At 39.3% G+C, this 22,215-nt stretch overlaps 1 protein-coding gene across 6 annotated transcripts in view; it reads right to left on the bottom strand.

The window, feature by feature from the left end:
* Positions 1–22,215, bottom strand: part of LOC105564914 (neurobeachin) — a 210,193-nt gene that overhangs the window by 85,843 nt on the left and 102,135 nt on the right. For 3 of the 6 annotated variants that reach the window (XM_012017685.1, XM_012017684.1, XM_012017689.1), the window contains exons 3-28: positions 17,137–17,263; positions 16,487–16,587; positions 16,258–16,353; positions 14,989–15,110; positions 14,494–14,620; positions 14,300–14,419; positions 14,050–14,196; positions 13,822–13,929; positions 13,002–13,142; positions 12,690–12,835; positions 12,375–12,588; positions 10,324–10,576; positions 10,093–10,235; positions 9,837–10,027; positions 9,645–9,753; positions 9,496–9,577; positions 9,093–9,409; positions 8,813–9,031; positions 6,902–8,648; positions 6,652–6,817; positions 6,418–6,571; positions 6,138–6,317; positions 5,165–5,305; positions 4,899–5,006; positions 4,635–4,806; positions 653–783 (exon numbers count right to left, since the gene is read on the bottom strand). In XM_012017685.1, coding sequence (XP_011873075.1) covers positions 653–783; positions 4,635–4,806; positions 4,899–5,006; positions 5,165–5,305; positions 6,138–6,317; positions 6,418–6,571; positions 6,652–6,817; positions 6,902–8,648; positions 8,813–9,031; positions 9,093–9,409; positions 9,496–9,577; positions 9,645–9,753; positions 9,837–10,027; positions 10,093–10,235; positions 10,324–10,576; positions 12,375–12,588; positions 12,690–12,835; positions 13,002–13,142; positions 13,822–13,929; positions 14,050–14,196; positions 14,300–14,419; positions 14,494–14,620; positions 14,989–15,110; positions 16,258–16,353; positions 16,487–16,587; positions 17,137–17,263 — 5,562 coding nt within the window. The remainder of the gene's footprint in view (positions 1–652; positions 784–4,634; positions 4,807–4,898; positions 5,007–5,164; positions 5,306–6,137; positions 6,318–6,417; positions 6,572–6,651; positions 6,818–6,901; positions 8,649–8,812; positions 9,032–9,092; positions 9,410–9,495; positions 9,578–9,644; positions 9,754–9,836; positions 10,028–10,092; positions 10,236–10,323; positions 10,577–12,374; positions 12,589–12,689; positions 12,836–13,001; positions 13,143–13,821; positions 13,930–14,049; positions 14,197–14,299; positions 14,420–14,493; positions 14,621–14,988; positions 15,111–16,257; positions 16,354–16,486; positions 16,588–17,136; positions 17,264–22,215) is intronic. The other 3 variants (XM_012017688.1, XM_012017687.1, XM_012017686.1) reach the window with 3 other exon arrangements.

Genomic DNA, 22,215 nt, shown 5'->3' on the forward strand with positions numbered 1-22,215 from the left:
TTTACCTTGTCTTAACGCATGTAAATCTATCTAATCTATGAATTTGTCTATCGTAATTACACAGTGTATATTTAATAGTTCGAGGGAAAAACTTTACGTAATAAATTAGTGCAAAAGCATTGTGCGGTAGCACAAGTATCTGGTCATTACTGCGGTGAATACCCTATAAGATCGTGCGTGATAGAAGAAGAGTGCTAAAGTTTCGCTGCTGTGAATATCATTTGGAGCTATCGAGCATAGAGAGAAAGGTACTCGGGACAATACTGAGAGAAACGGAGTTGAATTTAACGTTTAGAAAGACCCGCATATCGTACTCGCTACGTAGAGCTGTATAAAGCGACAGACTGAAACATCGAATCTCGTGTCTACGTTCTCGATCTATCGAAATGCATGCAGTCTCAAGTATATAAAATTGTTATTACTTCGTAAAACCATCTCGGTCTTATATACCAATCAGATACTATGCTGTCACTATCAGATTGTGTTTCATACGTGACGTACTTTACAAGACTTTTACCTGAGATTTTCGGTATAATTTTTCTCGGTGTTCACTTCTTTCGAATTTGTTCGGTAGGGGACAAGTGTCCGTTGCTCTTTTTCAGATCGTGTTGAAATTTCGAGTAATGGAAACTTTTCCGCCAAGTTAACTTACCTTGGTCGACGGAGGACCGGACGATGTGACGTCGTGATCGGCCAAAATCGAAGAATTGTTTTCGTCGACGATGATGACTTCATACTCGCCGTCATCCTGAGAGCCTGATTGACTCATTATACCTCCGCTACCTGAGAACACGTGATTAAGACATAGTATGAGAAATGGAGAAAAATTAAGATATTCTCTATGCTAAGCCAGTTGATTTCATACACATGCGTTCAACGATTTTGTTTCATTGAATAATGTCACATGGTGTGCAAAATGATCGTTAATATTGTAATTTGTAGTTTGTCAGTGTAAAACACGTACAAGACCAGAATGTCACATTCGTGTAGGTACATTAAAAACGAAAATACACAAAACATTCTTCTTTGTATCATATGAAGGGCTGCGCAAAATTGCTGCAAAATAAATTATGGCACAACAGACACTTTCACTTTTTAATTACCTTAATCATAAGAAACACAAGCTTTTTATTATACTCAAATAATTCTTGATATGTATAGATGTAATGCTAAAGAATGTTTATCTTTTTTTTTCAGATCAGCTGGTGTTCCTTAAATATTGAATTACGTTTATCGAGTAATATAATTATTGGATAACGGTTGGTTGCATTGGTATAACATCAAGAAAACATCGAAAAAATTGCTCGCGGATTCATTGATATTGACAAGCGTCGTGCAATTTGCAAGTTAATGCACAAGCAAAAAGAATGCACAATAACAAGTAATAATAGGCAATTATAAAAAATGAATTACATATATGCAATTCATATCGGATATGTAAGATTTGAATTGTGTATTTGCATATTACATAATCGGTATAAATCACATATAATGATATAAATATATATCGAATTAAAAGGACAAAAGTCAAACTCAGGGGCTACTGTACTTCGCTAATAATAGCAAATTATTCGTCGACTAATTAGGCATGTTTTATTTATGTCATGGTATCGACTTGTAAGGAATAATACAATATTTGTCGTATTCATGCGTGTCTTGATTCTTATTAGTAAGACAGAAGCATTTCATCATGAGGAAAATACATTTTAACACATATTCCACGTGCTGTAAAAGACGATTAAGTTCATTCTTTGTGGAACGATATGCTGCAAGTTCAACTGTTTTGTGTATGGCATGCGGTGCGAATCTCTTGGAGAAAAATTTAAGTAAATGATATAAAAGTATTCAGTTTTAATAACGATATAATAAAAATAAATAAAAAAAGGTCAGATTGGACATTTAATATATGTAAATAATTGCGAGAGGAGTGAAAAGAACATAAGCAAATTAATTAAATAATTTTTCTTGTAAATTTTGTAGCCTGTAAAATGTAAACTTTTTAAGATAAAAACTTTAGAAAATAACTTTTTTACAAGGGGAAGGGGTCGGTTGGTTCAACATCAAGAAAACTGCGTTGACACAACATCGAGAAAATTGCGCACCGTTGATATTGAAGCGTCGTGCAGTTTGCAAGTTAAACGAATAAACAAGAGTAATGCGCAATAAATCAGGCCAAACGAACTCGGGCATTCCGTGAAACAACTTTCGGGTTTTCGAGTTACCTTGCAGACCGACACCGGAGTTTCTATGACAGAGATTTCGGGGCTGATCGATATGCTTTTGAAGCGTATGGTGGTGGTTGTTGTTATTGTGATGATGATAGTGATGATGACGATGATAGTTATGGTTATTCGGATGATGATTGTAGTGATTGTTGTGGTGGTTCGGGAGATAATAGTTAGAGGGTGGCTGGCGACTAGAGTGCCTGGCAGCCGGTAGCGGGTGCTGGTGATGGTGCTGGTTCATGTGATGGTTGGCATTGGCATTGACATTTGCATTGGCGTTAGGGTGAGATCCTGGGAGGAACTGTGGGTACACGTGGTGAGACCACTGTGGAAATAAGGGCCGCCCTCCTCCACCACCATTCCCATCTGCCGAGGAACCACATTTACCACGTTATCCGGTCGTACGCTATCACTTTTATCGCTCGCGATTCATAGCGTTTTGTTTTTTATACTGTCTTTCACTCTATGCATTTGTTTAATAAAATCACGAACAAGCAGTATGATTAGTGTCTACTCATTTTGAAGCTCTCGTTTCCAACATTGCGTTACAATAAATTGTCAACATACTTGCAGTGAAGCACTTACACGGCTCCTTATCTTAAAAGTTTAAAAATAATTTAGATGTACAATTAAAAATGTAATTTTTTAAGTGTTTTTAAAGAAGAATTAGAATGTCGAGGAATAACAAAAATATTACAAGATTCCAATATAAAAACATATAAATACTACAGAAACCTTGTTTTTATTGTGTACATTTAAGAAAAGCATATTTGAAAGAACGTTAAATTTAATTAACATTCGTAGAGTGAAATTCAGTAAAGACAAAGTTTAATATTTTAAATATGTATTACTTCATAAATCGTAAATAATTAATTAATAAATTTTTACTGTGTACTATTTTTCTTTCCAATGTGTAACATAATACTAATTTTAATTTCAAAAAATTAATATAATGATAAAAATAATAAGAATATTGTTTACATAAACTACAAATTCTATATCATCGCTTGTAACATATTATAACATATTATAACCGGAGTATAAGATTCTAAAAGAACTGATTTCATAAAATTTCTTGATTGATTAAACATTTAAATATTAATCGTACAGCAACACAATCATAAAAATATCTGTTCCCTTTTCAATTTTCCACATAAAGAAGTTCCACATCCAAGAGAACACAACAACAATAATATAACGGCGTAAGTATATTTGTAACGCAAAAAAGTGCAGACACATTCGGCAAACATCAAAACTCTCACTGTCAGATACATATAAAATGTTTACTTCATACAGTGCAATAACACATGCGTTCTACTTGGTGTCATGTGCTGTTGTCTTAGTTGCAGCTACATCGTTTGGTGCACAGTGTTAAACACATTAGCTACATATCTGTACATATAATATATGCTATTTATAACATTCATCATATTTCATTCGTTTACAACATCGTTATGACAGAAAATGTTTTAGCCAGTTACTCCGCTGTTCAAAGCTTAAAAAATTTGCATAATAATTTTTCAGCAGCAATGTACCAATATTAAAATTTCGAAAAGATATCAATTTCTTTCTAAACAGTAAGCAGATAGAATATCTTTTAGGAGAGATACATTGTCCATTTTTCTTTCATACATTTATATAGCTGCAGTCATGCTATAGTATCGGAAATGGTTAATTAATTTACAAATTGAATTGAATTTATTCATATATTATAACCTTTAAAATGAAAGATAAGATAATATATATCTGACACATAAGAGTTTTGAGTAAACAGAAGAATTCTTAAAAAAATTTTTATTCTTTTAGGGAAGTGTTACGCAAATGAGTATTCAACGTGCAAATCATAATATAAAAATTAGTACATTTTTAAATTATTTGTTAATAATTTCTTCTCTAACAATAGGCGATGATATAATAAACACAATTATAAATATCAAATGGTTAATAAACGTTTTTAAATTTTAGATTATAAGAGCACACCATGTTATATCAACAGAAAATAGTATATATTATTGCATTATTTTTTAAAATAATTTATAAGTTCTTTGCAGAGTGCATACCTAGTAATAGACGAGTTGTAGAAATCGTCTATGGTAAAAACAATAACTTTTTGCAAAGCTAGCGTACATACCCAGCAAACATGATAACGTCAAATGACGTACTAATAACGTTTTACTGACGTCTCTGACGTTAATAATACGCCTTTAAGACATCTCTAAACGTCGTCAAGTTCGCTAGGTATTTTGTAATGTAATTATTCGTAAATTGTAATATCATATTTAATTACTCATGTCGTATTATATTAATTAAAAGTAAATTTATTTTTAGTAAATCTTGTGTATCGATATGCACACAGATTTACTCTTTTGCATTAGTGTTAGTGATGCCAGTAAGATACAAGGATCTCACCTGAAGGGCTACCTGGCCTGAGACCCGCACCATTTGTCTGTATCGTTTGCACTGGACTTGGTGGGCGTTGCGATATTGGCGGTTCCAATATGTCGCGATATTTCGAGACCATCAATACAGAGATGAAGTAAACTATAGCAAGGGACAGAAACTGTGCCTGCTTGGCTTCTTCCTGAAATTAACGTACATGTGATTTAATATTCCTGCCTTTTGTATACACACATGATTATTTTATTTTATCGTTACGAAATAACGTATACTTACAACATCTCTGTATATGACAGCTCTCAAACGATTTACGTCCATGTCTTGCAGCAATTTCTCGGGATCCTTCACAGGACTTAACTGATGCGTAAGGTTGTCCACGATGTTCTATAAATAAGAAACATCTCAATACACTATGGGAAATATTAGTAGCTACAAATAAAATGTTTCTGCTTTAACAAATGAAAATTGTAGGAAAAAAAATATAATGTGCTGCGTCTATTAATAATGTTACATTAAAGTGAGTCTGATCGAAGAGAACGTACCTTAGGCGATGTCTGAGCCCCGCGTATAAGTGATTGTATGTGCTGTGATTTATTACTAGAACCAATCTGCCGACCTAACATGCTGTACGATCTGCCACGTTCTTTACACTCTAAGCAGTTTCTAACGGCACATGTACAGACCTATAGAAGCAGTTTATTAGGTAAATACAACAAAAGATGTTGTGTGGATGTACATATTAAATTTCTAACTGGGACATATGTCAATGCTAACAACACTTGAATTGACTGCACCTTACATTTCGGAAACTGGAATTGTAAATGATACGTTCGATACTATGAACTTGTCAATTTTTCATATCGAGTTCTGATAGATAAAATATTGAAGTTTCTTTAAAGTGTAATTTTTTCTTTCATAATCATTTGTAAAGATTTTGTTTATTGTATTTTATATTAAACAAAAAGTTTAGTTTTTCTCTTACATAGAGGAAATTTTACATGCTACATTTTGTATTTTTTACGTGTCTGTACTGTATAGTCCGACATGTGCATGCCATAAATATTATGTATATATTCTCACTAAAATAAACATACATAAAAATGTAACACACTACTGTTGCAATTGCATTTTTATCGTATATCATCTAATTTAAGTATTTCTATAGGAATCGTATTTCTCATTAAAAATTAATTGCACATGTAACATGTAGCACGACATTGCGGAAAGCAGAACTATTATAAAAAAAATTCTTGATTTCAATATTTTTACGTTTCTTTCTAGACTGAACTTGATATATCATAAATACTATATTCCGTCAAGTGCATAAATTAAACACACACACTGTGCACTAATTGACTAATAGTCAATATATTTTCCTAAATCAACAAATAGTTTGTTAAAATCGTTTACTCATATAAACTCTGTATGAAAGTATCACTATCTCTAACTATGCTAACGAGGTTCACCATCTCATTCTATACCCGCAAAATACATACTTCTAGCAGTAATACAAACCAGTCGTAAACATTGTCGTAATATGCCGCCGCTCGACATATTTTTCTCAGCCTCCAGTTCTCCAAAGTTTAACGAACTAGCGAATATAAGTACGTCGGCCATGTTGACCAGTCTTTGCAAAAAAGAAACTGCCACTTCGATTGGCATCCCCTGAGTTGGCTCGATTACGTCCAGTTCGTTCTAGAAAAGCATTCAGGCATTGATTAGAAATTAGAATCGCAAATTCTATTATTTTATAGTATTTTCTCCTTTAATCGCGTATAGCAAAATGGTATCTTACATTTGGCGAAGTAGCCGATGCTAATAAGGGCAACAAACCGCCGCAAGCTATTATGAGATTGTCGGCTAACTGTGAAATTAGATGGACAGTGTTCACCACGAAAATGGCGTTTTCGCTGCTGTTTACGAAATCCAGTACAGACTTCGTTGAATGACTGTAATAGAGAAATTATTGTAGAATATTTCGACGAAATTATCGCCAACATACATGTGTGTGCAGCACCGCATATCCTACCTTCTCCACACTTGAATATCCGTTTCCAAAGAGAATAGCACGTCCGACAGCAGCCGTTGATGTATGTATGACCATTTAAATTCTGGTATTCTGAATGGAGGTCGTGTGGGGCCTGGACTGAACATTGGCCGCGTGGAGGGATTTCCTTGCTTCGATCTTTTGGCTTCTGCGGTGAAAAGAATACATAGAAATACAGTGGTAGCTTTGTTAATAAAATAAACGTGCATAAAATTATTTCCCACTTTCTTACCGAAATGATTAGGATCCACCTGCGTGGACGTAGAGGCACTCCTTGGTCGTTTCTGGGGTGACGATGTCTTTCGTAAGGGCACAGGCAAGGAGGGTGACTCGTGACCGTTATCGTCCGCAACCGTTTCCGAAGAGACGTTCGGCAGGCTGGATCTGCGGTGGGTGTCTACGTGATCTGGAGTTAAGTCATTCAATAACGCATTGTCCCTGGCAACCACATTAGAACTAACGATTTGAGGCACACCGTCGGATAAACTTTTAGTTGCATCACAGACCGTAGATATTGTTGGGATTTGCTGCTTAGGATTTGGCACTTGCGTCACATTATCTACAGAACTTTGAACATCGCTATTACTACAAACACTATCTGTAACTTCTACCTCGCCAGTCGTCGCCGGAACGTCTGACTTATTATCACTTACGCTAGTAGAAATAGTGGACGGCTCCCTTGAGTGTTTCTCGTTTACCTTCGCGTCTTCGTTATCATTAATAACAGCACTTTTGTCCTCCGTTAAAGAATCCACGGCGCGGTCGTCACTACCTAACGCACTATTCACTATTACGGGCTCCACCTTCTCGCTCCCTAGATCTACCGCCTTCTCCGTGCAAGCCTCACCGCTTTCTACTATGCTAGTTGAGCAATTAGGATTTTTTACAGTTTTCCCTGCGTCGTTCTCGCCAGTCTCAGCGGTAATGTCCCTGTCTTCGGAAATGTCCTTCTTATCGACGGTGTCGTCGTCGATTTTCTCGCCCTCGGACGTTCTGCTTTTTATCTCGCTCGAGATTTCTTGATTCTCAGTTGGCGTCAAGTACGCCTCCGACGTATCGCTATCAATTATCTCGCGATCGCTCTCCAACTGGAGCTTCTCAATCACTTTGACCGTCAGCGGTTCCCGCGTTTCGTCAGAAGGGACAATTGGCACGGTGTCTTTTTCAGTGACGGCGTCGGCGTCGGCATCGGCGCCGGCGTCGGCGTCGGCGTCGGCATTGGCGTCGGCGTTGGCGTCGGCGTTGGCGTCGGCGTCGGCGTCGGCGTCGGCAGCGCCCTTTGGAGTAACAGGGTCGGCCGCATTTTCGATTGCTGTTGCAGTCTTGTCGGAATCTTCGGTGTTGGTCGGTGTGTTACTGTCGGCGGTCGCAACGTTATTCTCCTCGGTGGACTTTGCCTTCGCTTCCTCATCCGCGACCGGTGAGGTTTCAACCTTGTCCGCTGTGGAAACTGTGTCGGGGATATTTGTATCTGTCACAGCTTCCTTCGAGTCTGTGGCTTCGACAGCCGTCGCTTCCGTGCCTTCTTCTTTAATCTGTTCCGTTGAAGAGGCTTCGGTAACGGCAACTGACTGTTTCTCAACAACCGTATCTTCCTCCTTCTTCAACTCCTGAACTATCATTGAATCGGGACTAGAACTCTCGATCTTGTGCACCTCGCTGTAAAAGTCGCTGGAGCTCTCGATTGATATCACCTCGCTAGTCTCTTGCGTTGTCGGCAACGAGACAGCTTCACTGTTTGCTTCTTCGAGAATCGTCGGCGTCTCCGTGTGTATCTCGCGCGCGGTAGTCGGTGTTTCCGGTTTGTCGCTTAATCTGGAGTCCAACGACACCACCTCGCACGATTGCAGTGTGTCCAAGGTCTCGCTGCGCGATTTCACGATAGCCGGACTACCGTCGCTCTCAGTGTTGTCTATTGAATTAAGATCGCAGCTGCAGGATTCTTCCAATCGATCGTTTGCCTCGGATGAATCAAATTCCTGTGTCACAATACAACATGTTATTGAGGTAAATATGTTAAACTGTTCGAAATCATGAATGAATTATCGTAAATTGACAAAAAATATTGAGATTCGTAAGTAAAAAATTGTTAAGTACAAAGAATAACACAGTTATCAGAATAAAATTCTATTTCTGAAAGCACCTTGTAATTTCTCTCCATATGTTGGATCTCGTGATTTTGCTGATTCCCCCACACTGGTCTATTGTACCCGTTATTGCCGGAATGCTGCTGATCCCATCCGGAAATCGTGCTGATCGGCCTCTGCTGCCTCAGCTCAGGATCCGTAATGTTGTCGGATCTCTGTCGTTCGTAATGCTCGTACATTTGGGCAAATTGAAGTTTGAATTCCTCGTACGACACCTGGGCAGGTCAATAAGAGCGTTAAGCGTTGTCTCGAGTCGACGGTACCTCGCGAGCTCACCTTAGAGTGCACGATAGCCAGTGTGTCAACCCAGACACGCCAGCCACCGTATTCGTGCTTGATAGCGTGATGAAGAAGCATGCGAAATAAGGAATACACCATGTCGGATATCTTCTGTTCCTCGGTGTTCTTCGGATGGATGTAAGCCATGGCGATAAGCCACTCCTGCCACACAGACATTTGCAGGACGGTTCGCCGATTCTCCCGATTATTATTGCAGAGTAGCGTCATGTCCGAGAGGAATAGCTTTTTCACCTCCAACAGCTGCTCCGTTTGCTTTGATTGTCGAATTAACGTCGCGACTACCTTCAGGATCACTGAAAGGGATATTGGTTTAGTACGTGGAAAGCGTAGTTGGGTCTCGCCGTCAATTCTGTAAATTCACTATAAATTCTCAGCTTACTCGGATTTTCTAAACGGTAATGAGATTCAGGTTCGGGGTGTCTGGCATACAATATTTGTTGACTGATGTGCTCAGTCATGATCTGAAATTATAAATATGGAGTAATAATTTCATCCACAAATATTACTTTAGAAATAAAAGCTCGATACCTCGTATAAAACATTGTATGTCGGCAATGAGAGTGTCTCCTCGTTCAATAAGAGCCTTTCGGCCAATAACGTGTACAGATTATGCGGGCTCATGACGTCGTATTTTCGTCTGCGGGCATTAAGCGGCATTATAATCATTAAAAGATATTTTTTAATCGTACGAATTATCCTTACTCGCGAAGAATCACTCACTTATGTGTACTGCGGCTAAGGAAGAATCCAAGCAGTTTTAACGCTTGCAGACGTATCAATTGGCTTTCAGCTGCCAAAAGCTTGAAAATCGTCCGTACTCCTTGTTTCGCATCAAATGCGGGTACCATCGACGACGGGTGCTCCGACATCAAAGATATCAGCATTTGTAAGACATCGTGCAAATTTTCATCCTAAAAGTGGTCGCAGAATTTGAAGGACACGCATTGATCACTTTTATATCGTTATTTAATATTACCTCGTGTATCGTCGTGAGATAATTAAGTATGCTCTGTAATTCATCGTCCTTCACGCCGTTGCCGATCATTATCAATTGTTTTAAAAATAACAAAATGTAAGAACGAATTGCTAGAATGTCCTTCTGTTGCGGTCGCGGTCCATCTGGGAGAAAATAAATTTACGTATAAGGCGTTACATTTGGTACGTTTCAGATGAATTTGCATTGCTAATGTTAACTGGCTGAACGTACCGAGTCCTTTTGGTGTTATTCCGCTTTTGGAGCGAGGATTAGCTACCCAGTAATAGTATTTCAGTGTGTGTACGGTTTGCAGGACCGTCGATACGCGTCTCACATTGGAATAAATTTGCGTGTCGCTAAGAAATTCTGTGGCCAAGTACGAATAAAGCCGTGTTTGTACTGGCGCCGGCGTGTATATCCACAGAGCGGGATTAAAAAGAACGTGATCCAGTAGCTGCCATGTTAGGAATGAAAAATAAAACAACTACATCACCATGGATCTGCCTGTTCTTCGGACACACCAATCTAGCCGACTTTTATATCTTTCTGAGCTATATATTATTATCTTGATTTGTATTAACGTAATTTGCACGATGTAGTTATCTAGAGTCCGTTTGTCATTTAAATATATTGAAATTTGTTTACTTTGTTTATTCCGATTTATTGTATTTTTCAATTTTAACAATTGATACTTGTGGGTACGATGTAAAAAAACATACGCAATAATTAACGAGATTATTGGATATGATATTTTAAATATAACAAAAAAAACTTTCTATATGGAAAAAAAACAATGCACAAATATGAAACACGAATTATTAAACGTACGATTGAAGTGAGGTTTGATAAAGTGCAGAGAGTACTGCTGTTGCAAACAACAATAATTGCGTGATAATTTAGATAACTACGAAACAAGTGCAAATGAATGTTCGTGCATTTATACTGATTGGGAAAAAACCCGAGGAATAATATCAAAAACATAAATTTAGAATGTGCAAATGCATATAAATATATGTATATTCTGAAAATTGTAAAAGGCTATTGATTTGACACAATTAATAATATTGCAATTATTTCGTTTTATACAAGATGTGTTTAGCCACAAGAAATGCATTGATTTTGTATTAATAGCGTGTATTAATATTACATTATTCATATTAAACTGCAAACAAATCGAACATGTATTAAATGTATGATTAGTATTTAAGTAATAGAATTATGCCTCTGGAAAACCTGTGCGTAATCGAAAATAATATGCCGTGTAACAGGATTTTGATGGCAGTGCATATTTAAAGACAGAAAAACACAACTCCTTATGATATAGCAGACGAAGATTCTCAGCGTCACAAAATAAGAATTATAAATTTTTGACGTGAAAGCGACATTACGAACAAAATACTTTGCGTAGCCACTTGTATCAAATCAGGAAGCTCAAAAGTCGGTAGATTGCATGCGATCCGAAGTCCGGATAACACAATAATGATCGAAGAAGATGAGTAGACATGCTCACAATAGACTTGTTGAAAAGCCTTTAACGAAATCTCAAAGGTAGGAAAATGAATATTAAACATATACATTAATACACACGTACAGGGTATTTGCAAACATTTTGACAGGAGCAATTGCGATTAAAGCGTGGAAGCTATTACATTACATAGCAGAGATGATAACGCAAATTGAAGGAATGGGATGCATGGATATTGACATTTTAACGAAATTGAACCAAATTGAACATAATCCATGCGTGTGCAGGCAAATGAAATCATCTGAAGATGAGAAGATACATGTAGCTAGGTATGCACGAACGAAGAGTTAGCGATTCTCCAGGAACTTAATCAACAACCAATGAGCAAATAATACTCTTTCGTTAGTATTTAACTAAAATAAATGTTACTATGTGACTAAATTCGTTTCATCTACAATAGTTGATAACTTCACTTTTTCTATCAGTCATTTTTAATCTATTGTGGAAATTATTTTACCTAATTTTAATATTACAGGGTTTTTAATTTTTACACTCCAACTCTTCTAAATCTAATATGTAAGTGTCTTATATTATCGTCAGCTAAGATAATTGCAAATTGCATAAAATATCACGTACCAAAGTTATAAGTAAAAAGATTTAATGTATTCTTTTAAGCCGTTAAATTAAGCCGAACGAGTGCAATGAAAAATGCAATTATCTCAACTGCATATAAATATCTATATATTAACGATATATTTGTCATATTACTACGTCTAATAGAAAGTTAGTAAATAATAATTTGTTAGCAGATCGGTACCTGTTTAAGTAATAAATCGCTGTTTGCGCTAAGACAGGTCACTAAATGCTTCGTGAGCTCCAAGAAAGATGCAAGAACTTCCGTCGTAAGATGATCTCGACTTGCTTTCTGTAGCATAAAACTTATCACCAGAAATCCTCTGTTTTGTACCATATGTTGTTGAACGGTTTGAGAACTCTCTACCAAGTCGCAGATAAACCCGAGCAGTTTCGAACTGAAAAAGAAAAATGACGTCGATGTTTCTCGCTGATGCTCTCTACTTAAGCACGTGGCTTTGTAGGAAAAAAAAAGTGGTAACTATGAATAAGCTTTTACCATAATGTGGGATCTCGCTTAATGTCGTTCGGCGCAATGCAGTCGTAAGGCATGTCCAGCTGTGAGAATAATGGGAACAGTACTTGGATACCACCTATCGAGTTTAACGTGCTGTGAATGGAGTGTGTTATGACCGCCTTGACATCCTGAAAGCCAACAATAAAAGTTTCTTACCTATTTCATAGTTTTGTCTTATGCGTTACGCCGCGACTTTATTCTACGTATATCGTTTACAAGTAAATAAAAAGCGCAGGTAATTCTACGTATCTAGTATTGAGTCTATCTCTGTTGAGTAGCAACAATAAACTATACCTGTAACATGAGGGCATGCGGAGTATGTACAAAATAAGAGACGTTGCCTTTCGGTGCGCTCTGTAGACAAAGCTGCGAATCTGTCGCTACTGGATTGTACATGAACACAATTGCATTCGACAATTTTCCGTCATAAAGTACCTGAAATATTACATATAAAATAATAAATTAATAAAATTGTTGGCCAGCCGCGCGGGAGACTTTCAATATTTATTGTGAATAATTTACAATATATTACTATGACATCAAGGTAAATGCACTACCATTATTCAATCTCACCCAGGGTATACATCTTCTGGGTACTAACTACATAATATAAATACACAGAAAACACATACTCGAAAGCAATAATCAATAATTCAACGCTACTCCCTAAATTATACTGCTACTTACTACCAAATAGGGTACCTATTAGCGTCAAATTAAACCGTATCAATAAATTATACGACATATATGTAAAGCGATGCTTACAAAAATAAGTACTTTGCATATTACTTAGTTCGATCTGCGACATTCGTCGATTAAGAAAGATAAGCATCCAGTAAAGAAGAGAAAAATAATAGAAGAAATAAGATGCACACAAAAATACATAGATTATTGATATAACAGATGTGACGTAAGATCGATAGTCGTCGGTAAATCGATTTTTCCAAAATAAATGGTATCAAACGAATCGACAAACTTATCGGTCGCAGCAGCCGCGAAGAGAGATCGGTGATCGTAATTGGGTAATTACCTCAGATGAGCTCGAACGCAGTAACAGAATAATTAACAAAGTACAAATCATATGTTAACGGGAAAATAAAATCAAAATGCTTACAATTTGCATACTTTGGTCCACCATGCTCGTAGAGAGATCCTGCTCACTCACCCTTTTATGATTGTCGGGCAGATTCAGGTAGCACTCGTTGTCGAAACGAAACTGGCTCTGCGCACGGATCGAAATAGCGACGATAAGTATTCGTTCGAGTAAAAAGTGGAAAAATACCCGTGTTTAAACTCAAGATATATACACGTATAGCAGAGACAGAGAGAGATTACAGCGTACCTTATATCCCGGCCCCAGTCTATGTATCGCGCATATCTGATGCGTCGTTAGTGCTTCGCTGAATAAATATATCGCACTCATTTGTCCACAAAACACGCGCTCTTCGTCCAGTTCGGGGGTTGCTCCAATGTAACATTTGTCAAATGGCTGTAAAACGACGTTACCATTTATTTCCCCTCAAATCCTCATTAACGAGAGACGATTTTGATATTGATATTAAAAAGAAAAAAATGTTTGTGCGGACACTCACGTCATTCGTCGAAACGTGCCATGTCATTTCCGTACTCGACGCCAACTGGCCATTGACCAGACATTTAATTTCACTTTTTGTCCACCTATTGTATATATACACTACCGCGATCATATACCACTGTAAAATACAGATTTTTTTCAACGTACAGCGTGTTTCCTATACACTCTCTAAAAATATATTCAATAGCATACCTTTCGTGGCTGAAATTCGTATTTGACACAATGTTGGAAGCCCTTGCCCTTTATTTTCATAGAAGTCAGGACTAAGCAGTTGCCTACGAAATGCGCAGAGTATCCCACTCCCTTGCTTGTTTTAAAGCTAAAACGAAAGAGCAATGTTATTTTCTATCGTTCAACTACTTTGCTCGTATCTCCCCTTGCAATGCTCCGTACGGTTATTTTGAGATAAGAAAATACAATTCGAAAGACGCAGCGAAGATGATACGATTAAAACATTATTTATATACAATTATTTCTGCGCGGGTAAATTTAGGGTGAAATGCGAGACATAAAAATGTAATCGTCCCTGCGCCAAATGTACGCCACCAAACGAAATCACATTTAATGAGTTCAATTGGAATGTTTGAGTGCTTTCTTCGTAGTTGAGAAACATAGGTGATTCTTTAAGGCCGCCGCTTCACCTGGCGAGAGTACTTTCGCGAGGGTGCTTGATGTGAGAGCACTTACCAGTAGAGGTACGGTTTTTCTCGTTCGATATTAACAGAGTTGATGGGATCTAGGCGGAACCATGTGGTAAAGGTAAATCCATTCTCGTGCGGCCACTTTGCAAGCGGCGGCAAAACAATCGCCTGCAGAGGAAACCAAAGGAGGTGAAAATATTCTCGTCAAGCTATTCCACATAATTTAACCCGATCGCGCGGATATTGAATTTAATATTGGCGATTTTTAATTGGACTTCAATTCTTCATCGTGTTCTGTTGTATTATCCCTTCCTACGCTCCCTTGATATTCAACGCGTAAGTAAAGTAGATATTACCAGCGTTAGTGATGTATAATGGAAATTGTACGCACGCAGCACGTAATTTCGACTTCAATTTTAGTTTCGAGTCTCTCTAACTGTATATCGCAAATATTATTTTATCCTATCTGCATTAACGAATATACAATATTTGTCACGCTTTATGTAATAGGCTTTTACTCTCCAACGAGCTTTTCGAAAAACTCCGACAAACTCCAAACTGCATAAATAATTAAATTAATTATGCACATGCTATTTCGGAGCGTCGTAATGTTACTACATATAAAGTGAAAAGCCAGAATTACAACGGTACGCTTATTATTGATATTAGTTTGCATTCAACTGCAATTCTGTATGCGCGTGGTTTTTTCCAGTATACAATTGGTTCGGATATAAAGCGAGAATAAAGAAAAAAGATGATCGCTATACATTGTTGCTCGATGCATTAATGAGCACAGTACGTCTTATAATAAGTAGAACGGCTTATAACTTTAGTTTGGAAACTTCGTCAAGATTATACAAACTACGTCAAGTGTCATTTCTGATACAATTAGAAGAAGAAATTAGTACTTGGATGACGAAAAACGTTAACTTTAGTGCTACTTATTAAACGCTATAAAGTCTCCTCGTTCGCGAAACTTTTTCCCTGTCCTTTATGTAAGAAAAACTACATTAGATAAGCATTATATATGAAATATACAGTAACTATTCGTATTGCTTCAATTTAAATTGAAAAACTCGGACACTTCCACACGTAAGCACGTATTGATTTAATGTACACGCGGTAATACCGTTCAGGAAAGTTTCGTACCGTGATTGATTTCGAAAATGTAAGCGGATAGCGGCATCTCGCGACACGGGGTAAATTCTTTTATCGGAACTTTGATCGAGTTTAGAATCGAACGACGTCCTCTGGGATGTCGTAAAGTAAGAAGTATCTGTTCTAAGATAAAGACGCGAACAAGAAAAGAACTTACCGACCCCTTCCTACCGGGGAAACTGAAAAATACGTCGGGCCCATTTCGCTGCGGCATTTGGCGGAGGACGTTTAACAGTTTCGCCGAATGCCGTGGCTATAAAACGTAAATGCTTTAGTAATCTCAGGGCACCTCAATACATCTATCGAATAAATATTCTCGCGATATTTATCCGATTCAATGCATTTGCAATATTAAGAGAAACTAATTAAATCTTAAAATTGCTTACCCACTTTCCTTTTACGGATTTCATGGCGCCGAACAAAAGTTTCAATTCTTTCACCGTTATGCTGTAGCTCGCCAGCACTCCCAGCATATCGATTAACAAATCTGTCGCAGTATGCAAAAGATATTTAAGATATTAATCATCTAATATAATTAAATGATACAACTGGTTAGACGAGAGAAAGGTAGCAAGATTCTAATTGCAAGATACATAATTAATGTCATCTCTATGGCGAGAATTCTGTTGCACATTCTTGTCGCGCTGTTGCAAATTCAATTTCTTTCGATTTAAGCCTAATCTACAATGTGCCCTCTGCGTCTAGAAACATTCTATTTTGTAGCCAATAAGTACGGTTAAGAAATTTGCGCAAGTGGATAAATTGTATATTATACATTGTATAATCGTGCATCGTTGACAAATTTTTTAAGCGTTTCGATTTGTTTGTATAAATTAGAATGTTTCTAGACGCAGAAGACACATTGTAGATTAGGCTTTATTATAATGAACGTATTGTATTGGTTTAGTTCTTTATAGTTCAACTGCCTGCACTAGTTCAGAGTTTACCTTTTCCCGTCTACGTTAGAAGAAGATCTAGTGCAGCCAGTCCATCTATAAAGAACAGATCCAATGTTTCGTTTGAAATATTTACTTACCGGCGACAACAGTTTCCGCACGAGATAATCGATGCAGAACATGTTCTATGAGACTCACATCCGTACATGCTTGCAAGTTTCTGACGCTTTTTCGCAGAATCGCAATAAAGACGCTCCATATTTCAGCCTGAAACAAAAATATTGTGCGTACATTATTTACTTGCACTTATGACACAATCAGTAACGTATAAAAGATTGATATTTTTATTTACACGGAGAGACCGATATGGTTACATGTCTAATTAGGGTTGGCACAACCCCAATAAATAGTAATATTTGGAACAGCCTATATCCGTAGCTGTCGTACCCACATTGATGTAGTCATAAATTGTAGTTTTGCTTTCTTGCAGAAATGAACTATGGTGAAACTTTGCCTGATTTAGCTGTCGGGACCTGATACTATTGCTTTATCAGGACCCGAGTAAGCATGTAACGCTGTTTCCTTATAAGGCTATCACAATCAGGTCCTTATTACAGGCGGGATGGTGCCATTTGCGCGACTCACGACACACGCACGTACATACGCAACTCACAGAGGCAACAACGCCAACAACGTGCGATTCAGAGACGAGCTCGTTTCATACAAAAGTGCGGACCATGGAGAGAGCCGAGATTGTACGGACCAATGGGGAGGCCTGCATGTCAAGCGGGGACCAATCGAGAGAGCCCGTATGCGATCGGCAGGTTCGGCAGGTACAGAGCGCGGACCATGGAGAAGGCCCGTGAGAAAGAATCTTGTACGAACCAATAGCGAAAGTCCATATGCGATCGGCAGATTCGGTAGGCGGGTAGGGTACAGAGCGCGGACCATGGAGAAGGCCCGTGAGAAAGAATCTTGTACAGACCAATAGCGAAAGCCCGTATGCGATCGGCAGGTTGGGCAGTGTACAGAGCGCAGACCATGGAGAAGGCCCGTATTTCTCCAGTCTCACTCGGGCCTGGTTCCGTACGGTTTTCCCAACAAATTTAGAATTAATAATGGAATTTCATTGTATCAAATTATTTCACCATCGTAAATCGTCTGCTAAAGTCGTGTAATAGTCAGGTGATTGAGGAATATTAATTAAAGCACGCGCGCTTATTAATATTCGCTTGTTTGCTGAAAATATGCTTCTATTAAAAACGTTAACGTTACCGCCAGAAATTTTATTAGCCTTAATTTTCAATTTTCCCTTTCTGACAAAAATCATATACGTGCACGTAATAAACGAGAATTGTATTAAAATTATATTTATGCGATGAAAATATGCATTACGTATAAAATGTTAAAATTTTATCTAGAAATATATTTAGACGTACCGAATGAACTACTTCGCGACACATCCGCTCCTAAATATTCAAGATATTTCCCAAGTATTTAATATTCAATTTATCAAAGTGAGTTAAAATTACATTTAAATCTATACAAACACTACGCACACACGCCGCAAAAATGTCATATCCTTTGACGTAAATTAATTCCTGTTCTCTCGTATATTTCATTAACTTTCCAATTTAACATCGCCCATTCGAGTCGATCCAATTCAATTAACCGAATTGTCCGAATAGACAGAAAATCCAGTAATGTCTTTGTTATAGATAATGGCTTGCCAATTACGTCCAGGCAAAAACTACTTGGAGGGGCTCTCCAAGTGGAGCGGTAGTGGTTTTACTCTCGCGGCGAATAAAGGATGGCTTAATAAAACCGCACGCTCACCCTGCGAAGAAGAAGTTAATGCTCTAAAGAGGTTTTTTCTACGCCATCGCGAATAATTCACTTGGACATTCCAAACAAAGCAACACGGGGACTCCGCGGGACGTGTCATTTAACGCGGTTAAATGCCACGATAGAAAACTGAGAGTAGCGCAGGCTCAAGTCGGGGGATAAGAGATATTAACATAGTTCAGCGGTAACTATTTCAATATAACGCAGGCGTGTTTATGTAGCGCGGATCAACTTCCAATGGCTTTGCAACAGTTCATCCTCAAATTATTATACCCCTAGATAGCCGGACGACCGCGTGCAACCGAGGCGACGCGAAACGCAGACCCGTGTACCCGCGTAATCCCCTACTGATATGCAAGGTAGGCCACGAAGCGAGATAACTACGGGCGCGGGGTAACCGCCGAATAGCGGAGAAATCCCGAAAATGCCGCTGGAATTCCCCCAGTCGGAATTTCGGCCCCGCGAGCCGGAGTTTTAGCGAGGAGAAGTTATGGGCATTCGGATAATTCCGGAGTAATGATCTCGCGGCTATACACCTTGTCGGCTTACTACATCGGAGTTGCGAATGAAATCCGTCCGGCGAGGGCAAAAAAGCGGCGGGGGCGAGAAAGAGTGGGAGAAAACAGAGAGAAAGTCCCTGAGTAATGTCGTAGAAGCTTTCAGCTGTCGCTCGACCGTGATAAATTGCTCCGAATCGCAAGAGCAGTGGTTAGTCAGGGTTGATCTTCGCGAGCCGGGCATCTCATCTTCGCGCGAACGACCGCTGCTTGTCTGTCCTCTTGGACGTTGCCGTCTGAAGGCAAAGATACCGCGAGTATCTCTCTTCGACTATTGCACGGATGTCAATATCGGTTTTGTAATGCGCGCTCGAGGAAGGTGTTGTTCGCCGATCATTTATTACTTTTCGCAAACGCACGCTCCTATTTATATTTTTATCGCTCGATAAGGATTACAATAAACCGAGGCGTAAAATGTGCGCGAAATTCTGCAGCCTCGTCTCTCGAATCTCTATTACATTTTTAAATGTTATTACAATGTTCTTTGTATTTCTTTAATTTTCCGGGTCTGCTTCCGTTTGTTTCTAACAAGCGAAGCTTGCCTTAGTCTTATTTTCGTACTAGTGATCACTTCCCCGCGCAAATGGCGTGCTTCAAATAACGTTTGAAGCAACATGTGACGTTGAACAAGGGTAAAATGATAACACACCGGAGCTGCAGTCAAGCTGTCGCTACGAATGCTTCCGTTTCTCTTCTCCTGCTGTCTTTATTGAAAGAAAAGAGAGGAAACTTCGAAGCGTTTGTAGCGGCAGCTTGACGGCGGTCAAGCTTTTCTTGGGGCGCTTGGGTTACGTTTCGGGCGCGCGTCGCGCGTTGCTCCGCGTTTTTCGCGGCGAGGCGCACGCAATCGGAAAGCGATCAATCCTACTGGATTGCTTACGAGAACCAATCAGGATTCAGCCTTGAGTCACCTGTTCGAAAACAGCAGAGTTTTCGCTTTACTTAAGTCAACGGCACACGATACTATTTTTCCTACTGGATTGCTTACGAGAGCCAATCAGGACTCAGCCTCAAGTCATCTGATTTAAAACTCTGCATCCTTATTGGTTCTCGTAAACAATCCAGCAGGAAAAATAGTATCGTGTGCCGTTGGCTTTAAGCCGGTATTCATAGTCCGTTCTTACATTTAAGATCATCTTAAGTGTACCTACTCTTAATGTGTTTTTAACCAGGTTTGACTTACCGACAGAGTCGCATACAGTTTTTGCGTTTGTAAATCTTATTATTGGCATTTGTGCACAAAATAATACCAGACTGGATTGTGGACTGCATAGTAGAACATTTTCATATAAAAAACATTGAGGTTCGATGTCTAATTCGTATCGCATTATGTATTTGAAAATTTTCAAATTGAAATACACAATGCGATACGAATTAGACTTCAAACCTCAATGTTTTTTATATGAAAATGTTCTACTATGCAGTCCACGATCCGGTCTGGTATTATTTTGTACACAAGTGCCAACAATAAGATTTACAAACGCAAAAACTGTATGCGACTCTGTCGGTACCGGCCTAAGGCCTTAAGCCGGTATTCATAGTCCGTTCTTATATTTAAGATCATCTTAAGTATACTCTTAATGTGTTCTTAACCAATCGCAGAGCCGCATTAGCTTCTTAAGACAACACTCAAGATGATTTTGAAATAAGAATCGACTATGAATACCGGCCTTAGTGCGTCGGAGCGGCGATCCCGCCAAAAGTGAACCAACATGGCGGCGACTGTCGAGGCGAAAAGCGCGCGAACGCGCTGAAGTGAGCCGCTAATGGGCGGACGCTTCCCGGCGCACAGTGCAGCGACGCCAGGCTCGGGGGGCACGCGTCGCGCGTCGTCCCCGTCGTTTCGCCTTTTCCGCGGCTGCGGGGCGAACGTAATCGGCAAGTAATCGGGTGTGTTGCGTCGCGCGGCCGTCTCGAGTCTCGAGGTGACGGCGACGTCGGAGCGGCACCGGACGCTGGACTTCGGAGCGTCGGAGCGGCGACCCCGGCGGGCGTGGATCAACAGCGCAGCCGCCATTGCGTCGTGCCGACGTGAGTATTGCATATCGTTTACTCCCGGTGTGTGGGCATTTCGCGGGCGAGCGTAAATCGCATCCGGGCGCCGAGCTGCGAGCACGACGCGATAATATACGCATGGGACGCCCTGACAAATCACCCAGGCGCAGCCTGGTTGACCGAGCGCGCCTTCTCGTCCGTCTTCCGCGCCGACGCGGCGCGGCGTAGGTGGACGATCCCTTCGTCTTTCTCCCTCCCTCCCTCCCGTTGTAATGAAATGACAAATGGCCCGGCAACTCGAGCTGATACACTCGATTTGTTCGCCTATACGCGCGGAGAGATCGGCTAAATCGTGATAGATGCGGGGGAAGGAAAACTTCTTTTTTTCTCCCTCCTCGACGAGAACGCTTCTCCGATTTTGCGTCATTTAGCGTCGTTTATCGGAAACTTCTCGTTGGACTCGCGCGCTTAAACTCGTGTGAGCGATTAATCCGGCGAGCAGTCGCGCTTAAATTCTCTCGAGCGCTGAATCTGCGAGACGAGGGCCCGCGGTCGCGCCGTGGAGCAAACACTTCCCGGCGAACACCGCGAGCGTCGGTTACATCGGCATTTGTAAAGATAAAATAAGATGAAATAAGGTACAGCGAGATAAATAAGATAAAATAAGATAATAAGATGAAGTAGTGCTCACTGGGCATTAGTGGGCATTGGCGTACAAGATTTTGGTCAGCGGTTTCCCCCTCGAGTATCTAGTTGCAGTTACAAAGCATTTGTAAAGATAAAATAAGATGAAATAAGATACAGCAAGATAGATAAGATAAA

The sequence above is a fragment of the Vollenhovia emeryi genome, unplaced genomic scaffold (assembly GCF_000949405.1).
Source record: "Vollenhovia emeryi isolate VEMERY1.0 unplaced genomic scaffold, V.emery_V1.0 DF939158.1, whole genome shotgun sequence".
NCBI lineage: Eukaryota > Metazoa > Arthropoda > Insecta > Hymenoptera > Formicidae > Vollenhovia > Vollenhovia emeryi.